Genomic DNA, 23,058 nt, shown 5'->3' on the forward strand with positions numbered 1-23,058 from the left:
ATTTTCTGTGCCATTTATTTTATGCATGGGGGCAGGGGAGGAGAACTAAAGATGTTTAGTCCACAGAAGGAGCCCATTCAGCCCATTGTGTCTGTGCTAACTGTTTGTCAAAGTAATCCAAATGCATCCCACTCTCTGCCCATAGTATTTTCCTCTGTTTCAAATTTACCAAATCAGCCTAAAAGGGTGCAGCGCCCTTCATACCTGAGTAAATTCAACCATATGTGGGTCTATCAACTATTAATATGCATTAATTACTACAAGTTTGAATAGGAAACTGAGCAGTCTGGGAAAGACTGCACAACTCCAGGTTCCTGATAAATTTGATCTTACAGGGTAGTAACCCCACCCTCGCTCCTCCACTGTATACATGCCTGATCAAATATGGCATTGGAGATGCACTGAATTAGAAATGGTGAGGATGTGAGGAGGTTTAGAACGAATATTTTCATTTGTTTGGACTTCTACAGTGGAAGATTTGATGGCAGAGGGTTACGGAGATCACAGAAGCACACTTGCAAATGGCATGAACAGGTCTTACAACAAGATGATGGTGGTGGTCAGATAGCTCCAAAGCAGCTCACAGTCTGGTCTCAAGTATTAAAACAAGAGTTCTCCTCTTAGAACTTCCTACTGCTTGAAGTTAGGGAGAGCGCCAATACTTCTGAGAAGTGCACTCTGCTCCCAAACATGAGTCACTTGAAAACAGTTCACTTAAAATGACTAGAATGGACCAGATTTTGCTCTGAGCTGTAAATGAACAGTGCCAGCCATTCATTAGACTTGCATTTGACCTACAGAAAGTCTATGGGCTTTTGCACAGCAGGTTCCTGTAAGGCAACCAACCAAAAAACACAGCGCTCTCTACAGGCATCTGGGACCCATGTTAACAGGGAAGCAACTGCATCTCCTTAACCAACCAGATTAAAGAATTGTTAATGAGTGGCACAGAGTCTAAACCAAGAAGTGCAAGTTGGAATTGTGAATTTAATGTCAAATCAGGTACAGAAAGCAAAATAAAGAGACAAAAAGAGACTGGATTGAGAGAGAAATAAAAGTGAAACATTTTTAATTTTATTAAAATCTCCTATAATTAAAAGCTGACGGAATGAGACTCCACACTTGTAAAACTTAATTTTCAATAACAGAGAGGTTGTTTGGCAGTAATTAAGACCCACCACACCATTAAAAGGAACACTGGAATTGACTATGGGGAGACAGAAGGGCAGTGGGATCAGTTTTGGATAGATACACAGATATGTAGACACAGTGGGACAGTGAGATCAGGTTTGGATACATACAGGCTATGGAGAAAGAGGGGAGTGAGATCAGATCTAGACAGATACAGAGCTCTGGGGACAGTACTCTACTACTGACCTGTCACAATGGGCCAAATAGTCTCCTTAAATGATACAAGCCTCTATGGCTGTCTTTATTCAATAGTAAATGATTAATTGGCTAGTGCCCCACATCCCCTGCCAACTGCTTTGTCACTTCAGCTGAAGGTGCAGTGCTGGAGTTTTGTTCTGCCATACTTTGTTTGCCTCAAGCATGAGTGTTTGAGCAACTAGACCAGTCCTACAGGGTTTTCACCAAAGACTAGCTGCTACAGAATCATTGAACCTTATAGCACAGAAGGAAGCCGTTCGACCCATCATGCCTGTGCCAGCTCTCGGAAGAGCTATCCATTTAGTCCCACTCTCCTAATCTTTCTCCATTGCCCTGCTGTAACATAACATAGTCCTGTTTTCCTTTTAAAGTATATATCCAATTCTCTTAATTTACTAATGAATCAGCTCTCACCACTATTTCAAGCACCACTATTCCAGATCATAACTTGCAGCCTGAAAAGAAGTTCTCATCTCATCTCTCTGCTATTTTTTCCAATTACCTTTTTTAAATATTCATTTGTGGGATGTGAGCGCCACTGGCTCAGCCAGCATTTATTGCCCATCCCTGATTGCCCTTGAACTGAGTGGCTTGCTAGGCCATTTAAGAGTCAACTACATTGCTGTGGGTCTGCAGTCACATGTAGGCCAGACCAGGTAAGGAGACAGAAATCTTAAATCTGTGTCCTTTGGTTACTAACCCCCCACCACCCCATCCAACAACTGCCGGTGGAGACATTTTCTCCTTATGTACCCTAGCAAAACCCCTCAATTTTGAACACCTCTATTAAATCTCCCCTTAAGTTTGTCTGCTCGGAGAACAAGCCCAGCTTCTTTTGTCTCTCCACATAAGCAATTTAGTAAATCTCCCTTGCAACTTCTTGAAGACCTTAATGAAAATTAGATTTATAAACATTTATCATGAGTATTTATACCACTCTTCCTTAGCAACTGAGTCACATCAGAATTTCCACCTGTTGTGGAATAGAAAGAAACTGGGGAAAAGTTACTTTAAAAAATTATACAAGGTACAGCTCTCCCTAAAGCAAAGCATGCAAAAGGGAAAGTGCAACAAAACTTGTACTGATAGTATAAAAGCAATTATGAAGCGCATTTACCCTGACAAAAATGACCAAGAAAAGGAAATGGAGCAGAAAGGAGGCCTGCAAAGCAAACAACTGGTGAAACCAATAGGTGGGTTTATTGGCGTGTTTTGTGAATCATTTTCATAACTGTTCAAGCTTGTTTCAGCATTCATTAGGTTAAAAATTTTAGTTGCACCAGTATATAGCAGGGTGAAGAACCAGCTGGCCACTGGAAGAAGCACGGTGAACATTTTCACAGATATGCCAAGAGATAATGAGCTGTTTATCATCTTACTAGCAGCTTTAGGAATAAGTAGCATTTCCATCTGAGGTCACAATAAAGAATGAGGCCAAGATTGCAAATAGATAAAAGCAGAGAAAGAGTGCAACCAAAGCTGAGGTGAAAGCTGTTGGTTGGATTCAGGAGACAAGAAAAAATGTTCTAAGCTATCTTCATTCTTCAAATGACACTCCATCATACAACATAGGCTTAGCTTGTTGAGGTCTGGGGAAGCCATTTGCTGAGCACGAAAGAGAATTACTTCGTACATTGGTGCAGATAGGGTTCCCAAGCTGTGTCAGACAAACGTTCAGAACCTGCAACATTCAGCCAGTTCATTGACTCAAGCTAAACCAAACAGCTCAACAGTAATCCTGCTCTAAAACTGCAAGGATGGCAGATGAGATTGGTGTGTATCACTTCAAGAATTAACGCCCTACCAGCTACATAATCTTCGAATATAGCCAAGTGGTACAAATTTAGGAAAGGGTAATACCATCTATTAGACCCAATCTTCTAAAAGCACAATTTTGAGTTACGGTTAAATCTACACTTTAATGTGTACTATATGTGGGAACATGTGTTATCAATTGGAACCAGAGTGAGAAGTCACCAGGAAACACTGAACAGATTGACATTTAACTTCCCCTTTAGGCATCTTCTTTGCAAAATGATTGGAGAGAGTCATTCTCTTGGCTTTGTCACTGCTTTGTCTTGGATTTTTGTAGCGTAGGAAACATAACGCTTCAGACTGCTTAAATGACTGTGCAAGAGAACAAAGGCCTGTGCAAGTATCCATATTATAGAAATGATGATCCAGTTTTGTGGTGGCAGATAAAAATGACAGAATAACTTCACCCACTTGTAAACGGGAAATATTAAAAAATAACACTGGTTGAATCCCAACCTCATCAGAATGCCAAATCTACAATAAGAATTTACAGTCCTATATTTCCAAGAGCCAAGTCCTTCACTAATAACTTAACAGTTTTCAAAAAAGAAAAGTTCAAAGAAGTTTGAACTGGAGTTTAGAAGAATAGAGATGATCTCATTGAAGATTATGAAGGAGCTTGACAGAGTAGATACTGAGACATAGTTTCCCAGCTAGGGAATCTAGAACAAGGGAGCACAGCTTCAAGATAAGAGGCCGATCATTTAGGACTGAGGTGAGGAGAAATTTCTTCACTCAAAGGATTATGAATCATTATAATTCTCTACCTAGAGAGTTGAGCATGCGCCATCACTTAATATATTTAAGGCTGAGATAGAGACACTTTTGGTGTCTCGGGGAATCAAGGGATATGGGCAGGAAAGTGGGGATGAAGTCCAAGATTAGCCATGATCATACTGAATGGTGGAGCAGGTTCGAGGGGCCGTATGGTCTACTCCTGCTCCTATTTCTTATGTTATGCACAGTGAGCACATTAACTGGTGTTGAACTGAGCACAAATGAGGCCCTAACTCTAAAATTTTCAGACAGCTTGCCTAAGATACAATAAACAGGTACCTTTCTCAACAATCCAAACAGAAATGGGTCATGAAAGACACATATAGAAAAGAAACTTGATTAGAACTAATGCAAGGTACCAAAGATGCTCAAGGACAGGAGGGACAATATGAGATGGAACTAAATGGCTAAGCATAACAAGCCACCAACTGTTTAGATCGTGTGCCTGTAAAGGTAATCCTAGTATGATACTTTCCATCAATCAGCAGTTTAAGTTCCAGCAAAACCAGAAAAGTAGAAAAGCTAGAGTCTGAATTAATTAATATTTGATATTTGTCTACTTAATCTAACGTATGCCTGAAGAGATGCTGGAGACTGACCCAAACCTTTTTTTTTAAAAAAGGTGCAAAGAATCTTTAGCTGAGGAGAAACAAACAGGAGTGATAATAGAGCCTAGTCGTTTATAGAACATGCCAATAAGAGACCATGGGGCAGTGCTGTCTATATATAAGATATTGATAGTTTCAAATGAAACTGTGCTGAGCCACATGAAAGTATCAAGGGAGGCTGTAGTCCTACATTGTGTGGAGGATGCAAGAGAAAGGACAAGATTTTCATTGTCTCATTGAAGGGTCAATGTTGGTCAACATTCAGTGATGCAAATAATGTACTGTAACGCAAATTATTGTTAGGGGAGTGCCAGCTCATCCTGCAAACCAAATTGGTTCTATGTAACATCCAGTTAGTCAAACAGGTAGAAAAGATAACAGCAAAATACTGCGGATGCGGGAACTCTGAAATGAAGAATGTGCCTGAAATACTCAGCAGGTCTGGCAGCATCTGTGTTGCTCTCTACACAGATGCTGCCAGACCTGCTGAGTATTTCAGGTAGAAAAGATAATTGAGTGCTGCCTGTGACAGGGAAAAGTTTTTATACAAGAACCTTTGTTGATCCATTCTATTTTGTTAAGAGCAAAATTTATGCAGACTTTAACTTATGAATCAAGCCTTTAGAGCAATAAGCTCCACTAATTTGACCTATTAAGAAATAGATTATATGTGGTCCAATTAGAATGAAGCACATATGTGAATGTCCTGCATTGAGCGAATGTAACTATGTAAATACTCATTTAGAACCAGTTTCACTGGGAAGCTGGAGAGCTCTCACCAAGCTGCAGGAATGTGATTGCTCTGGTTCAAAACAATAAGTCTATTAATGTATCAACTTGAAGATGGTGCCGTGATCAGCATCTCAACGTTCAAACGTTCAGAGATGCGACAACTTGCATTTATATAGCATCTTTGACATAGTAAAATGTCCTAAGGTACTTCACAGGATCTACCCAAACAAAAATTGAGACACATTAGGACAGGTGACTAAAAGCTTGGTCAAAGAGGTAAATTTTAAGGACTATCTTAAAAGTAGGGAGAGAAAGAAGAGTTGTGGAGAGGTTTAGAGAAAGAATTTCAGAACTTTAGGCTTACATAGCCAAAGGCACCCCTGCCAAAGAAATTGAAGATTGTCAAGAGGCTAGAATTGGAGGAACGCAGAGATCGCAGAGGATTATACAGCTGGAGGTTACTGAAATGTGGGGCAAGGACATGGAGGGATTTGAACCCAAGGTTGAGAATTTTAAAATTGAAGCATTGGTGAACGAGAAGCCCATGTAGATCAGTGAGAACAGAGGTGATGGGTAACTGGGATTTGGTATGAATTAGGATATGAGCAGCAAAGTTTTGAATGAAGACAGAAGTTGGGAGGCCAGCCAGTTGAGCATTTTAATAGTCCAGTATGGAGGTAATTAAGGCATGGATGAGGGTTTCAACAGATCAGCGGAGGCAGGGCTGAAATAGGTTATGTAACGAAATGGCTTTGATCTTCCCGATGTTAAATTCAAGGAAATTTTGGCTCACCCAGGACTCTTTATCGGTCAGAGGCAGTGCAGGGATCAGGAGAGATGCTGGTGAGGTACAGCTGGGTGTCACAGAGAACATGCGGAACCTGATGTGCTTCCGATGAGGTTACCAAGGGGCAGCATGTCAATGAAAAACAGCAGGAGCGACAAGGCTGGATGCTTGGGTAGTCTCCAGAAGTAACTGTGTGCAAGCTGGAAGAGAAGCCATTGCAGAGATTCTCTGACAATGACTGGGTAGGTTAAAAAAGGCAAGGGCAGTTCCACTCAGCTAAAAACAAGAGAAGCACTAGAGAAGGATGGTGTTGTCATCTGTTTCAAAGGCTGTAGACAGATCAAGAAGGATGACGAGGGTTAGTTTATCAGTCACAGGAGAATGTCATTTGCTAATTTCATTAGCATTTCAGTGCTGTGGCTGGGTTTGGGGGGCGGGGGGCACAGTGGAGATGTTCAGACATGGAATTGAGGAAAGATGGGCATGGATTTGGGATGCTGCAACACATGTAGGGGCCTGAAGAGGAAGTTGGTTGGGTAGCAATTTTGTGAGAATAAGGTCAAGAGAGCAGAAGATGGGTCTCATGGAAAAGATCAGCTCAGAGAGGGTATAAAAGGAGATGAGAGAAAAAAAGATGCGAGTTCAGGGCTAGGGCAGAGGGAAGCCTTGAAGAAAGCTCAACTCGCAGGGCAAGTGGAAGGGAAGGATGCAACAGAAGCAGCTGAATGAATGGATGGCTTCAACCCTTACTGACAAAGAAGCTCATGAGCTCCTCACACTTGTTGGAGCTGAGGAGAGGGTGTTTAAGGAGATGGTTGGTAGTGGAGAAAAGGAGTCACGGGTTAACTTTGGATTCTTGGATGATCCTGGAGTAGTACGTAGTTTTGGCAGAGGACAGCACAGCCTGCTAGTGCTGATGTGGTTCAGCCAGATCTGACAGTAAATGACCAAAAGAGCTTTGAGCCATAAACATTCAAACCTTCAAATTTACATTCCTTTGACTTACAAGTTGATGGAATGGACGGACAGGTGGCAGATGAAGTTCAATGCAGGGAAATGTGAAGTGATTCATTTTGGTAGGAAGAACATGGGGACACCATATAAAATAAAAGTGCACAATTCTAAAGGGGTACAGGAGCAGAGGGATCTGGGTGTATATGTGCATAAGTCATTGAAGATGGCAGGACAGGTTGAGAGCGGTTAAAAGAGCATACAGTATCATGGGCTTTATTAATAGGGGCATAGAGTACAACAGCTATAAGACACTAGTTCAGCCTCAGCTGGAGTAGCATCCAATTCTGGGCACCGCACTTTAGGAAAGATATGAAGGCATTGGAGAGAGTGCAGAAAAGATTCACGAGAATGGTTCCAGGGATGAGGAAGTTCAGTTATGAAGATAGGCTGGAGAAGTTAGGACTGTTTTCCTTGGAGAAAAGAAGGCTAAGAGGAGACTTGATAAAGGTATTCAAAATTATGAGGGGTCTGGACAGAGTAGATAGAGAGAAACTGTTCCCACTCATGATAGGTTTGAGAACGAGGGCACAGATTTAAAATAATTGGTAAAAGAAGCAAAAGTGACATGAGGAAAAACCTTTTCATGCAGCAAGTGGTTGAGATCTGGAATGCACTGCCTGACAGCATGGTAGAGGCAGGTTCAACTGAAGCATTCAAAAGGAAAATGGACTGTTATGTGAAAAGAAAGAACTCTGCAGGGTTACGGGAAGAAGCAGGGGCAATGGGAATAAGTTAATTGCTCATTCGGAGAGCCAGTGCAGACACAATGGGCCGAATGGCCTCCTTCCACGTTGTAACAATTGTGATTCCATGATTCTGTGAAACTGGGAGGAGGTACCAAGGGGAATAACCAGGGTGGGAGAGAGTAAAAGATTTTTTTTGGTAAGGCTAAAGTGGAAGTGATGGCGTGATTGAACAGATCAGTAGCTGCAGAGGTATCATGGTAAATGGAGATCCAGGGGCATTTGGAAGTGCTGCTGTAAGTAATTTGTTGGAAGAGCTTTTTCCCAGGGTTAGACACAGAAGTAAATGGGGTTGGGAGGGAGGACAGGGATGTAAATGGTGAGGGATACAAGAAAGTGTCTCTGCCAGACAATGGGAATGGGGAGGCCACTTGAGATGGCATGGTCGAGGGGATGATCAAGAATATGGGTAGGAGAGTTTATATGGAGAGAGAGAGATTATGGGAGGACAGAAGTGCAGTGAACTCAGAGGAGAGGGGGAAAGATAAGATGAGATGGAGGTTGAAACCACCGAGGATCAGAAGTCACTCAGTGAAGCATTTAGGGAATGGCTCATGTGAGGTAGCACAATCACAGGGGAGGATGAAGTACACTTTATCTCATTGTTGCAGACAGGGACGCACTCTTCAAAAATGAAAATTACTCTTGCAACAGTCTAAGGAGCCCCAAAAAGTGCATCTAAACTTGTTTTCAGTCACTGAATTATACAGCCAAATTCACCCAGAAAAAAACATTAATTTGGTGTTCATTATCTATAGATTTACTATGATTGGTTTCCAGAGAAAGAATACTTGAGGCACAGAAATATATCATGGATATAGGCTTGAAATTGAATAACTAAACAAATGAACAACTTCCATTTATACTGCGTCTTCATATAGCAAAAACATCCGAAGGCTCAAATCAGACAAAAACTAATCTACAAAGCTTGGAGTAATGAGGGAAAAACCAAATAGCAGGATATGGAAAAGGGCCAGTCTTAAGTTTTTAAATAGTAAAAATTAAACAGAATAAAATGGAGGAACAGGGAACCACATACAACAATTATCTTCCTGTTCTGTAACCAAAATCAGAATGAGACACAAGAGCAACATACCCTCATTTTTCTTTTGGAATCAGTGGGCAATTTAGGTGCACGGTGCCTTTAAATTTTTTGCGTAGCCACACATGCACAGCAACTTAAAGGGAACGATTTGTGCCCAGCCTGAGAGGGAACTTTCGGGTTGCCACGCGGCCATGCAGATTAGAGGGAATGTTGGACTTAAAAGGGGAAGAATGTTTTTTCTTCTTTTATGGGATGTTAGCATCACTGGCAAGCAGTTGTTGCCCATCCCTAATTGACCTTGAGGTGGTGATGGTAAGCCACCATCTGAAACCACTGATGGCATTGTGGTGTAGGTACTTATACAGCGCTGTTAGGAAGCGAGTTCCAGGAGTTTGACCCAGCAACAGTGAAGGAACAGCGATATAGTTCCAAGTCAGGATGGTGTATGGCTTGGAGGTGGATCTTGCAGGTGGTGATGTTCCCATGCATCTGCTGCCCTTGTCCATCTAGGTGTTAAAGGTCGCAGGTTTGGAAGGTGCTGTGAAGGGAGCCTTGGCGAGTTGCTGCAGTGCATCATCTTGTAGATGGCACATATTGCTGCCATTGTGTGCCAGTGTAGAGGGAGTGGATGGGTGCTGATTAAGCAGGCTGCTTTGTCCTAGATGGTGTTGAGCTTCATCAGTGTTAAAGCTACACTCATCCAGGCAAGTGCAGAGTATTTCTTCACAACCTTGACTTGAGCCTTGTAGATGGTGGACAAGCTTTGGGGGAGTCAGGTGGCGAGTTATACGCCACAAAATTCCCAGCCTCTGACCTACTCTTGTAGCTACAGTATTTTTATGGCTGGTCCAGTTAAGTTTCTGATGAATGGTAACGCGGTTGTAATGTCATGGGGAGATGGTTAGATTCTCTCTTGCTGAAGATGGTCATTGCCTGTAACTTGTGTGATGCAAATGTTACTTGATGCTTTTCAGCCCAAGCCTGGATATTGTCCAGGTTTTGCTGCACGCGGGCATGGAATGCTTCAGTTTCTGAATCTTGAATGGTACTAAACACTGTGCAATCACCAGCGAATATCCCCACTCCTGATTTTATGATGGAGGGAATGTCATTGATGAAGCAGCTGAAGATGATTGGACCTAGGACAACACCCTGAGGAACTCCCGCAATGTCCTGGAGCTGGCATGGTTGACCTTCAATAACCACAACCATCTTCCTTTGTGCTAGGTATGACTCCATCCAGTGGAGAGTTCCCCCCTGCCCACCTCACCACCCCCACCGTTTACCACTGACTTCAATTCTGCTAGGGTTCCTTGATGTCACACTGTGTCAAATGCTGCCTTGATGTCAACAGTAGTCACTCTCACCTCTGAAATTCCATGTTTGGACCATGGCTGTAATGGGGTCTGGAGCCGAGTGCTCTTGACAGAACATAAACTGATCATCAGTAAGCAGGCTATTGTTAAGTACCACTTGATAGCACTGTCAATAACACCTTCCATCACTTTGCTGGTGACTGAGTAGACTGAGGGGCAGCAATTGACCAGATTGGATTTGTCCTGCATTTTGTGGACAGTACGAACCTGAGCAATTTTCCACATTGCCGTGTAGATGTTAGTCTTGTAGCTGTACTAGAACAGCTTGGTTAGTTCTGCAGAAGTCTTCAATACCACAGCCTGGATGTTGTGGGAACCCATAGCCTTTGCTATATCTAGTGCTTTCAGCTATTTGATATCACATGGAGTGAAAGGAATTAGCTGAAGACTGGCATCTGTGATGCTGGGGACCTCAGGAGGAGCCAGAGATGGATCATCCACTCAGCACTTCTGGCTGAAGATGGTTGCAAATGTCTTGTCTTTTGTACTCATGTGCTGGGCTCCCCCATCATCAAGGCTGGGGATGCCTGTGGAGCCTCCTCCTACAGTTAGTTGCTTAATTGTCCACCACCATTCACAACTGAATGTGGCAGGATTGCAGAGTTTTGATCTGATCCGTTGGTTGTGGGATTGCTTTGCTCTGTCTATCACATGCTGCTTCTGTTGTTTAGCATGCATGTAGTCCTGTGTTGTAGCTTCACCAGGTTGGCACCTCATTTAGCTATGCCTGGTGTTCCTGGCATGTTCTCCTACATTCCACAGCATCTCATGGATGCCCAGTTTTGAGCTGCCAGATCTGTTCCATTTAGCATTCTGGCAGTACCACATAATATGATGGACGATCCACACATGTACAGTGCAATGGTCACTCCTACCAATGCCGTAATGGACAGATGAACCTGCGACAGGTGGATTGGTGAAGGCGAGGTCAAATAGTTTTTCCCTTTTGTTGGTTCTCTCACCAGGTCCAGACTAGAAGATATTTCCTTCAGAACTGGGCCAGCCTGGTCAGTAGTGATGCTACTGAGCCACTCTTGGTGATGGACATTGAAGTCCCCCACCTGGAGTACATTCTGTATTCTTGCTACCCTCGGTGCTTTTTCCAAGTGGTGTTCAACATGGAGGAGTACTGATTCATCAGCTGTGGGAGGGCAGGAGGTGGTAATCAGCAGGAGGTTGTCTTGCTCATATTTGACCTGGGGTCCAGAGCCAATGTTGAGGACTCCCTAGGCCACTTCCTCCCAACTGTATGCTACTGTGCTGCCACCTTTGGTGTGTATGTCCTGTCGGTGGGACAGGACATACCCAGGGCTGGTGATGGAGCAATCTGGGACATTGGCTGTAAGGTGTGATTCGGTGAATATGACTGTATCAGACTGCCTATTTTGGCACAACTTTCCAGATGTACGTGAAGAAGCTCCTTGCAGGGTTAACTTGGCAGGGTGTGCCATCGTCATTTCCGATGCCAGAGTCGATGCCATACGGTTTTATTCTTTCTCAACTTTTCTGTAGCGGCTGTTGAAACTGAGCATCTCACTGGGCCATTTCAGAATACAGTCAACCTAGAGTCAAACACACTGATGTGTGCCTCAAGTCACATGTAGGCCAGGCCAGGTAAGGATATCAGTGAACCAGATGAGTTTTTACAACAATCTGGTAGCTTCAACTTACCATTACGGAGACTAGCCGTTGCATTTATTCCAGATTTATTAATTGAATTTAAATTCCACCAGCTGCCATGGTGGGATTTGAACTCGTGTCTCCAGAGAATTAGTCTGGATTACTAGTCCAGTAATATTATCACTACATTACTGTCACTGAATTGAGATAGTTATTTTCATTTTCGGATTGCCCTAAAGGTTCACGCCCTGGGCCTAAACAGCAATTTGAGAATTCCTTCTGAAAAACACAAGGATTCCGAGGGAATTTTATAGGCTTCATGTGTGCTTGGAATCTTGCTGAAAAATCTATTATCACAGGAACCAATGCATGACGAAACTTTCAGCACTCAATTGGGTTTCATTTTTGAGGGGACTGAAAAGAAACATGACTGGGGTCTCAAAATTCTGAGGGGCAGACAATGGAGATACAATCAGACTTGGGAGTATGAGCACAGTAACTCAAGGACATTAGTTTAAAATAAACAAGCTTCAAGAAAGACTGGCAAGTACAATTAATGCTACCCACAACTCCTTCTCAAGCAACGGATATGTGAATGGCAGTTGCTATGTCGATGGGTTAGAATGATCAAATACTCTGTCGATACATTGCTGCCTGTGCTGCTGGGCTGGGGATCATGGGGAGATATCGTCTTTGAAGGGCAACAGGCCACAGATAAACAGTTCTGATGAAAGACCTAAAAAATTAACTCAACCGCTCTCCACAAATGCTGCTAGAGCTGCTGAGCATTTTCTGTTTTTATTTCAGAGATAAACATTCGCCATTTTTGATCAATATCTTTGGTTTGCCATCTTTGGACGGTGGGGTGGGGTGTATGGCGCCAAGTCATGGGTCCTATACCACCATCATGTACGCCTTCTATAGTGCTGCCTCAAGATGTGCTGGCAGGACCGCACTGAAGTCCTAGAAACAGTCAACATCACCAGCATAGAGACCATCCTCCTGCAAAGCCAACTGCGTTGGGCAGGTCACATTGCCCAGGTGGACGACAGTCGCCTGTCCAAGATAGTGTTGTACGGAGAGCTGACCACTGGTAAACGGAACAGAGGGGTCCCACGCAAACGTTTCAAGGAATGCTAAAGAAGTCCCCGTGTGCCAAATCAACCATTGCCAGTGGGAAGCGTAGGCCATAGATCGTGAAGCCTGGAGATGCTCCATCAGGAGTGCTACAGACACCTTTGAGACAGAGAGAAGAACCAGCGTGAAAGAGAAATGGAGAAGGATCGATCCAATTGCCCCCAACTACACCTTCATTTGCATTCGCTGTGGGAGAAACTGCCGACAGGGACAGGCCCGACTAGCCACCAGCGGCCCTGCAACCGATAAGTACAACCGTCCTAAAATCTTCATCTGCGAAGAAATGCCAAGAGAGAATCTTTGGAAGATTAAACAGATCAGGTAGAATGCATAATTGGGTAGATTATACCGTGTCTATAGAACAACTGGGTTTGTTGGACCAAATGGACCCCATGCTTCTAAGACACTAATACAATAGCTCCTAACTTTCAGCTACCTTTGCCCATCAGAAGTGTGAACAGCAAAATGATCTTTTACACTCACTTACCCAACTTGAGACTGTTGGAAATGACAAACCTACAATAGCACATGTGCTGAATAAATCATATGAATCATAGAACAATACAGCAGAGGAGACCATTCGTCCACTGAGTTGGACGATCAGCCATGATCATAATGAATGGTGGAGCAGGCTCTAAGGGCCGAATGGCCTACTCCTGCTCCTATTTTCTATGTTTCTGTACCTGTAACGGCCCTTTCAAAGAGCTATTCAATTAGCCCCACTCCCCTGCTCTTTCCCTTAGCCAGCGAATCTTTCCTTTTCAAGTATTTATATAATTCTCTTTTGAGAGTTCTTAGTGAATCTGCTTCCACCACCTTTTCAGGCAGTGCATTCAAGATCGTTACCTCCTGCATTTCATGTCACCTCTGTTCTTTTACCAATCGCCTTAAAAATGTATCCACTGCCACTAGAAATAGTTTCTCCCTATTTTAATCGAGTAAACTTTCAAGATCTTTAACACCTCTATCAAATCTCCCTTTAATCTTCTCTGCTGTAAGGAGAGCAGTGTGTCTCATTTCTCCACTCAAATGAAGTCCATCACCCCAGTACCATTCTAGTAAAGCTCCTCTGCACCCTCTCGAAGGCCTTTATGACATCCTTCCTGCCTAAAGTGGGGGTACAGAATTGCCCACAGTACTCAAGCCCCAGGGCCTAACTAATGTTTTATGAATACTTAAACTTCCTTGCTTTTGTACTCTGCCTGTATTCATAAAGACAAGGATCCCGCATGCCTTTTTAAAAAGTCTTCTCAATAAGCACTGCCATCTTCCAAGTCTTGTGTGCATACAACCCAGGTCGCTGTTCCTGTACCCCCTTTAAAATTATACCACTTAGTTTACAATGCTTCTCGGTATCCATTCTATCAAAATCTTTCATAATTTTGAAGACCTCCATTAGGTCACCCCCTCGGCCACCTTTTTTTTTTTGGAAGAGAAAACAGACACAGCCTGTTCATCCTTTCCGGATATGTACACACATGCATTTCTGATATCATCCTTATACATCGTCTCTGCACCCTCTCCAGTGCTTCTCTATCCTTTCTATAATATGGTGACCAGAACTGCACATAATACTCTTAACTGTGGTCGAACCAAGGTTCGAAACAGGTTTTGTATAAATTCCCTACTTTTCAATTCTCTCTCTGGAAAAAAAAAACCAAGCACTTGGCTTTATTTCATGGCCTTGCTAACCAGTGGCGCAACTTTCAGTGATTGGTGTATTTGTTTTTGGAGATCCTTTTTTCCTCTACCCCACCTAGGCTTGCACCTTCCAAGGAGTAAGTGACCTCATTCCTCCTACCAAAATGTACTACCTCACATTTTTCTGTGTTGAATTTCATCTGCCAATTATTTGCCCATTCGGCAAGTTTATTAATATTCTCGTCATTTGTTGCAGTCCTCCTCAGTATTGATTATTACCACCACCCACCAACCCCCCGCAATTTGATGTCATCTGCAAATTTAGAAATTGTGTTTGATTCCCAAGTCCAAATTGTTAACATAATTTGTGAACAGCAATGGTCCTTGCAGACCACCAGTTCCCACCTTCTGCCACTCTGAATAAATATCTTTTACTCCCACTCTCTGCTTTCTGCCTTGAAACCAGTTAGCAATCCATTCTGCCACTGGTCCTCGACTCATGGGCAATTAGGGATGGGCAATAAATGCTGGCCTGGCCAGTGACACCTACATCCCATGAGATGAATTTTTAAAAAAACTCTGCATTCTCTGACCTTATTCATTAGTCTATTATGGGATACTTCATCGAAGGCCTTTTGAAAATTCAGGCAAATTACACCTACTGCATTACCATTGTCCATTCTCTCTGCTACCTCCTCAAATCGTCAACGAAATTGGTCAAGCAAGATTTTCCCTTTTGAAATCCGGGCTGACCATTATTATATTCTTCTCGAGATATTCTTCTATTCTCTCCTTAACTAGAGATTCCATTATTTTTCCGAGCACCGATGTTAAACTGACTGGTCTATATTTCCCTGGGCATGTTGTGCCCCCCTCCTTAAATATAGGAATTACGTTACCTATCTGCTAGTTCTCTGGCGCTACATCTTTTGCTAATGAATTATTAAGTACGTGTAGTAATGCTTCTGCTATCTCTTCCCTGGTTTCTTTTAAAATGCATGGCTCCACTCCATCTGGATCAGTGGCTTGATCCTCTTAGTTTGATTATTTTATCTAACGCATCCCCTTTTCACCCCCCCCATTTTAAGTGCACTTTTCTCATTACTCATCTCATCATTCAATGCCAAGTCTACTTGTTCTAAATCTCTGGTGAATACCGAAGCAAAATTATTTAATATTTCTGCCATCTATCCCTTAATGTTCCTATTCCCATCCCAGCCTTCCTTTTTTCAACTGATGTACCTGTATAATATTTTACTGTTTTGTTTTATATTCCTTGATAATTTAATTTCATAGCTCCTCTTTGCCTTCCTTTTTTTTTTACTTCTCTCCTAATCTCTTCATATTCTGTGTGTACTCCTCTGCCATCTATATACTAAATGTATCTTTCCTAACCCTCAATTGTTCCCCTATGTCTTTATTCATACAAAGTCTCACTCGTGTTTAGTTTGTTCTTTCCTTTTAGCAGGATATATTTTTCTTGCACTGTTCAATACGGTTTTAAATGTTTCCCATTGTTCTCCTACATTCTCATCTGCCAATATTGTTGGCCATTTTATTTTCCCAAGTTCTCAGTTCTACATCCAAAAAAGTGGTCCCAACATTGACCCCTAAGGAACACCACTGTATACTTCCCTCCATCCAGGAAAAGAACCATTCACTTGTGCTGTCTGCTTTCTGTTCCTTAGCCAATTATGTATCCACACAACCACTGCCCGTTTAATCCCAAGGACTTGAATTTTGATAAGTCTATTACGAGGTACTTTGCCAAATGCCTTTTGAAAGTCCATGTACACAACAACTGCACTATCCTCATCAACGCTCTGTTAAATCAAAGAATTCAAATCAAGTTCATCAAAAAACTCAATCAAGTTAGCCAAAGACAATTCGGCTTTAACAACTCAATGCTGGCTTTCGTTTATTACCCCATTTTTCTAACTGCCAATTAATTTTGTCCTGGATTAATGTATTTAAAAAAGTTTCCCCACCACTGTTAGGCTGATTAGCCTGTAAACACCGGGTTCATCTTGAACAATGTAAATTGGGAAGAACAAGACGTGACACCACTGAGTTAGAAGGTTCGTTGTAAACAGCCTGAAGAGGAGCCTGGTATCTGGAGGAACAAGCTGTCCCAGGAGCCACAAAATGTAATACTGATGAAAGCCAGCTGGAGGGAAGATTTGAGCTAGGTGCCCTGAAGCAAAAGTCTTGCTCTGTGCCTTCAGTACTTAAAGTGTGGGCATAAGATCAGAAACCTCTTGCACTAAAGTTCTTAAACAGGAGTGTCATTGTGATTTCCTATCTCATGGAACTATTCTAATCTAGCTGAATGACAATTGCAGAAGACTACTTTGACAGACATTAAAATAAACCTTAGGAATTATATACTCTTCATTTGCATGTTACATAATTAATGTAGTTCCCAGTCAGTTGAGTTCTCTGAGCACATACTCCAAGTAAACGTTCTTTATTAAAACTCTTGACGAACAAGGGTTTTCTATAGATTAGGTCTATATGTACTTGGGATAATTTGACTCCAAAGATACTTGTATGAAGCAACACTTCATACACCGGTTTAGACATTTAACAGTCCAAATAAAACAAACTTTATCTCAACTACGTCACCTAAATAACAGATAGCTTTTGCTCCAATACACAGTTTTTGTTAATTCCATGTACAACAGTACAGCAGCAACTTAAATAGAGAAACTTTGTGCACATATGAATTTTTACTCATTTAATTCAGCAGGACTGCATTCAAGCCAACAAACGTTTTTCAAAATGAAAAAGGCAAGAACAAGCATTAAAAAATTTAGAAGAGATGATACAAAACAAAATGTACTGTTTAGGTTACAACCATGGGTTTTCAAAGCTTGTAGCACGTTGGAGGAAGGGAAGACTGAGAAGTTGCACAGAATGAGTTCCAAGAAAAAAAGAGGTTAGTGTAGGTGGTTATGGAATCCTGTCCCAATTACAACACAAAGAGGAAGATACCATATAGATCATATTTGCTGTTTAAAAGCAACAGAAAGCAGCAAAGCAATCACCACAGCAAGAAATGCTACAAGAGATAGAGTTATGGTGGTAGCTAATCGAAAGGAAGATCAACTATCAGATGGCCATCTTTTTGTGAAACTGGTTTAAGGATACAGGAAGAGCCTCTCCTTATAAGAGAGGTATTAAGTACCTGTTGGACTAGAGCTTTAAAGTAAATTAAGAGTTGCTGGGGGAAGGGGAGAAATGTTGGTATCTGAAAGGAAATTAAGCTTCCTGAAGACAGTTTAAGATTCAAGATGCTTGGGATGCATTGAGATAATGAGGCCAAGAATGTTACTATATAAACAAGGTCCAAGATGGAAACCATGAACAATGAGGAATTGCTTACTGTTAGTCCTTGTGAGAGATACATTGAAACCTCCTCTTTCAAGAGTGAAATACAAGAATTTTCCCTTAAAGCATGAAGGAAACCAAGACAGTGATCCTGCAAGAGGTATTGTGCAGAGGATGTGAATGAGCCTTCGTGCGCCAGGGTGAGAATAAAGCATCAACTAGAGACAAGAGGGTAAAACGGACAATCACTTCTACTCGGAAGAGGAGGTGTGCAGTGAGGGTCCCTGTCATGCTTTGGAGATGTACAGGTTAATAGCAAATGAATCATCAAAACATTTGACAAAATTCCAGAAGTGTATAACATATCTGCTAGATGGCTGCCAGTGGAATCATAGCAAAAGACCAGAACTTTAAAACTAACAGCTGGACTCAATGGAAAAGAGGTGAAGATACAGCACAAGACAGTAATAGGTCTGAAAGTAAAGACTTAATGGGCATGGTGGGTATTAAACAATAGCAGAACACAATCAATGGAGGTAGGTATTTATGAACATACGAATTAGAAGCAGGAGTAAGCCCCTTGAGCCTGCTCCGCCATTCAATAAGTTCATGGCTGAATCGATTACTCCACATTTCCACCTACCCCCGAAAATCTTCCACCCCCTTGCTTATCAAGAATCTATCTACCTCTGCCTTAAAAATATTCAAAGACTGCTTCCACTGCCTTTTGAGGAAGAGAATTCCAAAGACTCACAACCTCCTGACAGAAAGAATTTCTTCTCATCTCCGTCTTAAATGGGCGACCCCTTATTTTTAAAGGATGACCCCTAGTTTGAGATTCTCCCACGAGGGAGAACATCCTTTCCACATCCACCCTGTCAAGACCCCCCAGGACCTTTTATTTTTCAATCAAGTTGCCTCTCACTCTTCTAAATTCCAGCGGATACAAGCCTAGCCTGTCCAATCTTTCCTCGTAAGACAGCCCACCCATTCCAGGTATTAGTCTAGTAAACCTTCTCTGTACTGCCTCCAATGCATTTACATCCTTCTTTATGTAAGGAGACCAGTACTGTACACAGTACTTCAGATGTGATCTCACCAATGCCCTGTATAGCTGAAGCATAAACCTCCCTACTTTTGTATTTTAATTCCCCTTGTGAAAAACGATAACATTCTATTAGCTTTCCTAACTTTTTTATTCTTCCTGCCAAAGTGGACATTTTCACACTTTCCACATTATACTTCATTTGCCAAGTCCACTCACTTAACCTATTTATATCCCTTTGCAGCCTCATGTCCTCTTCACAAGTTACTTTCCTACCTATCTTTGTCGCATCAGCAAATGTAGCAACCATACCTTCGGTCCCTTCATCTAGCTGAGACCCCAGCACAGATCCCTGTGGCACACCACTCCTTACATCTTGCCAACCAGAAAATGACCCATTTATGCCTACTCTGTTTCCTAACCAATCTTCTATCCATGCCAATATGTTACCCCCTACACCATGCTTTTATTTTCTGCAATAGCCTTTGATGTGGCACCTTATCAAATGCCTTCTGGAAATCTAAATACAATACATCCTCCGGTTCCCCTTTATCCACAGCATATGTAACTCCCTCAAAGAACTCCAATAAATTAGTTAAACATGATTTCCCTTTCACAAAAACATGTTGACTCTGCCTGATTACTGTGAATTTTTCTAAATGCCCTGCTATAACATCTATAATAATAGCTTCTAACATTTTCCCGAAGAGAGATGTTAAGCTAACTGGTCTGTAGTTTCCCGCTTTCTGTCTCCCTCCCCTTTTGAATAAAAGTTACATTCGCTATTTTCCAATCTAAAAAGGAACCTTCCCTGAATTAAGGGAATTTTGAAAATTAAAACTAACGCATCATCTATCTCACTAACCACTTCTTTTAGCACCCTAGGATGAAGTCCATCTGGACCCGGGGACTTGTCAACCCACAGCTCCAACAATTTGTTCAGTACCACTTCCCTGGTGTTTGTAATTTTCTCGAGTTCCTCACTCCCTTCCATTTCCTGACTTACATCTGATACTGGGATGTTACTTGTATCCTCAATAGTGAAGACCGATGCAAAATATCTGTTCAATTCATCTGCTATCTCCTTATTACCTATTATTAATTCCCCAGACTCACTTTTTATAGGACCAACGCTCACTTTGTTAACTCTTTACTTTTTAAAATATCCATAGAAACTCTTACTATCTGTCTTTATACTTCTAGCTGGCTTTCTCTCGTACTCTAATTTGCCAAGATAATCTAGATTAGAAGACAACGGTGGGCCAAAAAGGTCAGAACACAAGAAATAGGAGCAGCTTCTCCAGTAAAAAAAAAGGGAGCATTTTTAGGGTTGTTTTCCAAATTCATTAGAAGGTGGATTTGGTTTTCAGTTATGCTGCTAAGGGGAGGTAGTGAGTACTTCCTAACAACTTGTCTGCTAGGAAGAAGGATGCTGCATGGTACAGAAGACAAATGAGAGAGAGAGAGATTTGTTTTTAAATTATGAATTTTAAAATGGACTTAATGACTGCAAAAGTGCATCTGTCTGCATAGCTTTTAGAAAGTTGCTGTGCTATACTTCAATAGATTTCTCAATTTAAAAGCTTGTGCTTTAGAAGCAAATTTACTATGTTTGCCACATCTTGGGGAATAAATCAGTGATGAACAGGTACATTCATTATTCAGGCATATTTTTCTACAAATACACCAAGCTGAATTTTAACGGAAGACAGGTTCAAGCCTTACCTCCTGTTCTACAGTTGTAGTAATATAAATATCCTTCAGGTGACATGCCCTCCACCCATGTATTTGCTGTACTTTGTTTTGTACCATGTTGTGTGTCAGAGACCTTTACTGCTGGCTTTTTCTCAGTTGTACTCGATGAAGCTAAAAAGACAATGCATTTGTTACACTGTTACAGAATTTAAAGAAATAGAACGTGCCCATGGTTTAGATATTCCTCTTTTTTAATAGGCATTAAAAAGGTTTTGCATGCTCCTAATTCTCATTCCTCTTTTTGGCATTATTTAAATCCTGTTTAAATTCAGTTTTAGTTGTCAGAGCAGAAGTTTCCTTCACATGGGATTTCCTGCAGTTTCCGTCTTTAAGCCAAATGGTTCTTCACCTGCTCAATATGCCCCACACTCCACATTTAGATTTCCATCTGGTTCCTTTCTGAACACTTGAGGGAAATTATCTTGTTTTGGGGGTTTGGGTTGAGGAGAGAGAAGGGGAAAACACTGAAGATAACTTTCAAATTGTTGGGGCTACCTAGGCCACATTACACCTGCCAACATATAAAGCACGAATGTGCCTACTATACATGCTGGGGACTCATTTCCCCCAGTATGTTTGGTGCAGAGACAAGGTTCAAAGTATACTCTCACGCACATCAGAAGTGCGATGATACATTCATGGACTAACCCTAAAGAGTTATGAAAAAAGACTGTGTCTTTAAAAAATGAAACTTTATTTTAAAAAGTGAATACAAAGAAAAAGGCGTTAATGATACCCATCTTACGCCTATCCTAAAAACATTCCAGAATTGAATGCCTTGTTTTAAAATAAAGGAGGTGTGAAGCAGCCACAGTTTGGGCCATTGTGTGATCACTATGGCGGGAAAAAGCAAAATGCCTCCTAATAGGAGGTGAGAAGTGCCACAGTTGTACCTTATATAAAAAAGACTGCTGAGAACGAGAGTGCGAGACTATCCCAGAAGCTACTTCTAACAGCTGGCATTCCAGCAAGCCAGAAAGCCAATGCCTTGCTGAAAAAATCCGACAATACCACAGAACCTTCAATCAAGAGAGAAATCTAGAATCATCTCAGGCTTGCAACTATCTGGAACTCAAGTCTGAAGAGAATTCAACACATTTATTGTAACCTTTCTCCCCGACAAAAACTCCTTCCCTTCTCTATCATCTTCTAGCTTGTGTGCGCGCCAACGAATGCATGAGTGAATGAGGTTGCTACAATTTTGGGATAAAACGTATTGATCAATAAAAAAGTGACTTTCTCTTTGAAAACCTACAAGAAAACCTGTCGCTGTCTGTTTCTTTGAAAAATGAAACACCAAGTGGCTAAATCTCTTAATACAAATACACACGTGTTTTTATGATGCCTTGTCATGTTTTGTAGTACTGATATCTGGGAATAAGCAGTTTGTCAGTAGTAAAATACTACTGGCTATACTGTATAGCAAGATATATTCCAAGTGTGATTACTAGGACTTCTATAACACTGGCCATTTTTTTTCATTACTTGCTTAGCAATTCGAAATGACCTGACATCGTCTCACATAATTCTAACAATTCTCAAAGAAACACAGACTTTTATAACCAAGACTTAATGTTACCTGAAACATTTACTCCAAGTCGCTTCAGATCTTCTTGATAAGCTTTCATAGCTGCATTCTCCATTTCAGCAAATTCCTTTGCTATTCTCTCCTCCTCTTTTGCTTTTTCCAAACTTTTCTTTTTAATCTGAAACCACAGGTGAACATGCTGTTCAGGACTATCCAGGAAGGGGAAGTGTGTGTACCAAAGATAGCAAAAGGAAAATATAGATTGATGGAAAGGAAACAAGGAGAGCTACCTCACTGATTCTCCTGGTCACATTTTCTTGATGGTTCTTCCCTCTTTCATGAAACTCAACACTCTGTAGGAAACATTTGAGAAAAACAATGGTAACCCAGTTGTGAAAAAGCATAAGCGAGAGCGTCAGCGTTTGAACACAGCGCTGTAAAACATATCAACCAATACTGAGATTTTAAAAAATTCTTTCATAGATATGGGCATTGCTGGCAAGGCCAGCATTTATTATCCATTCCTAAATGCCCTTGAAAAGTCGTGACTTTTAGTCACAACTTAAAAACAGGGGTACTTTTTCCATATCTATCTGCATGTTAAAATTCTTGTTTACAATGTGTATGACCGGCACAGACACGACAGGCTGAATGGCCTCCTTCTGTGCCATAATCTATGGTTCTAAACAGGATTCTGTATGCAAATATTTTTATAA

At 41.5% G+C, this 23,058-nt stretch overlaps 1 protein-coding gene across 4 annotated transcripts in view; it reads right to left on the reverse strand.

Moving 5' to 3' along the window:
• wbp4 (WW domain binding protein 4) overlaps nt 1-23,058 on the reverse strand; it is an 84,269-nt gene that overhangs the window by 33,255 nt on the left and 27,956 nt on the right. For 3 of the 4 annotated variants that reach the window (XM_068040220.1, XM_068040218.1, XM_068040216.1), the window contains exons 3-5: nt 22,633-22,695; nt 22,394-22,520; nt 20,785-20,925 (exon numbers count right to left, since the gene is read on the reverse strand). In XM_068040220.1, the coding sequence (XP_067896321.1) occupies nt 20,785-20,925; nt 22,394-22,520; nt 22,633-22,695 (331 nt within the window). The remainder of the gene's footprint in view (nt 1-20,784; nt 20,926-22,393; nt 22,521-22,632; nt 22,696-23,058) is intronic. The other variant, XM_068040219.1, reaches the window with a different exon arrangement.

Source organism: Heterodontus francisci, chromosome 10 (assembly GCF_036365525.1).
Source record: "Heterodontus francisci isolate sHetFra1 chromosome 10, sHetFra1.hap1, whole genome shotgun sequence".
Lineage (NCBI taxonomy): Eukaryota > Metazoa > Chordata > Chondrichthyes > Heterodontiformes > Heterodontidae > Heterodontus > Heterodontus francisci.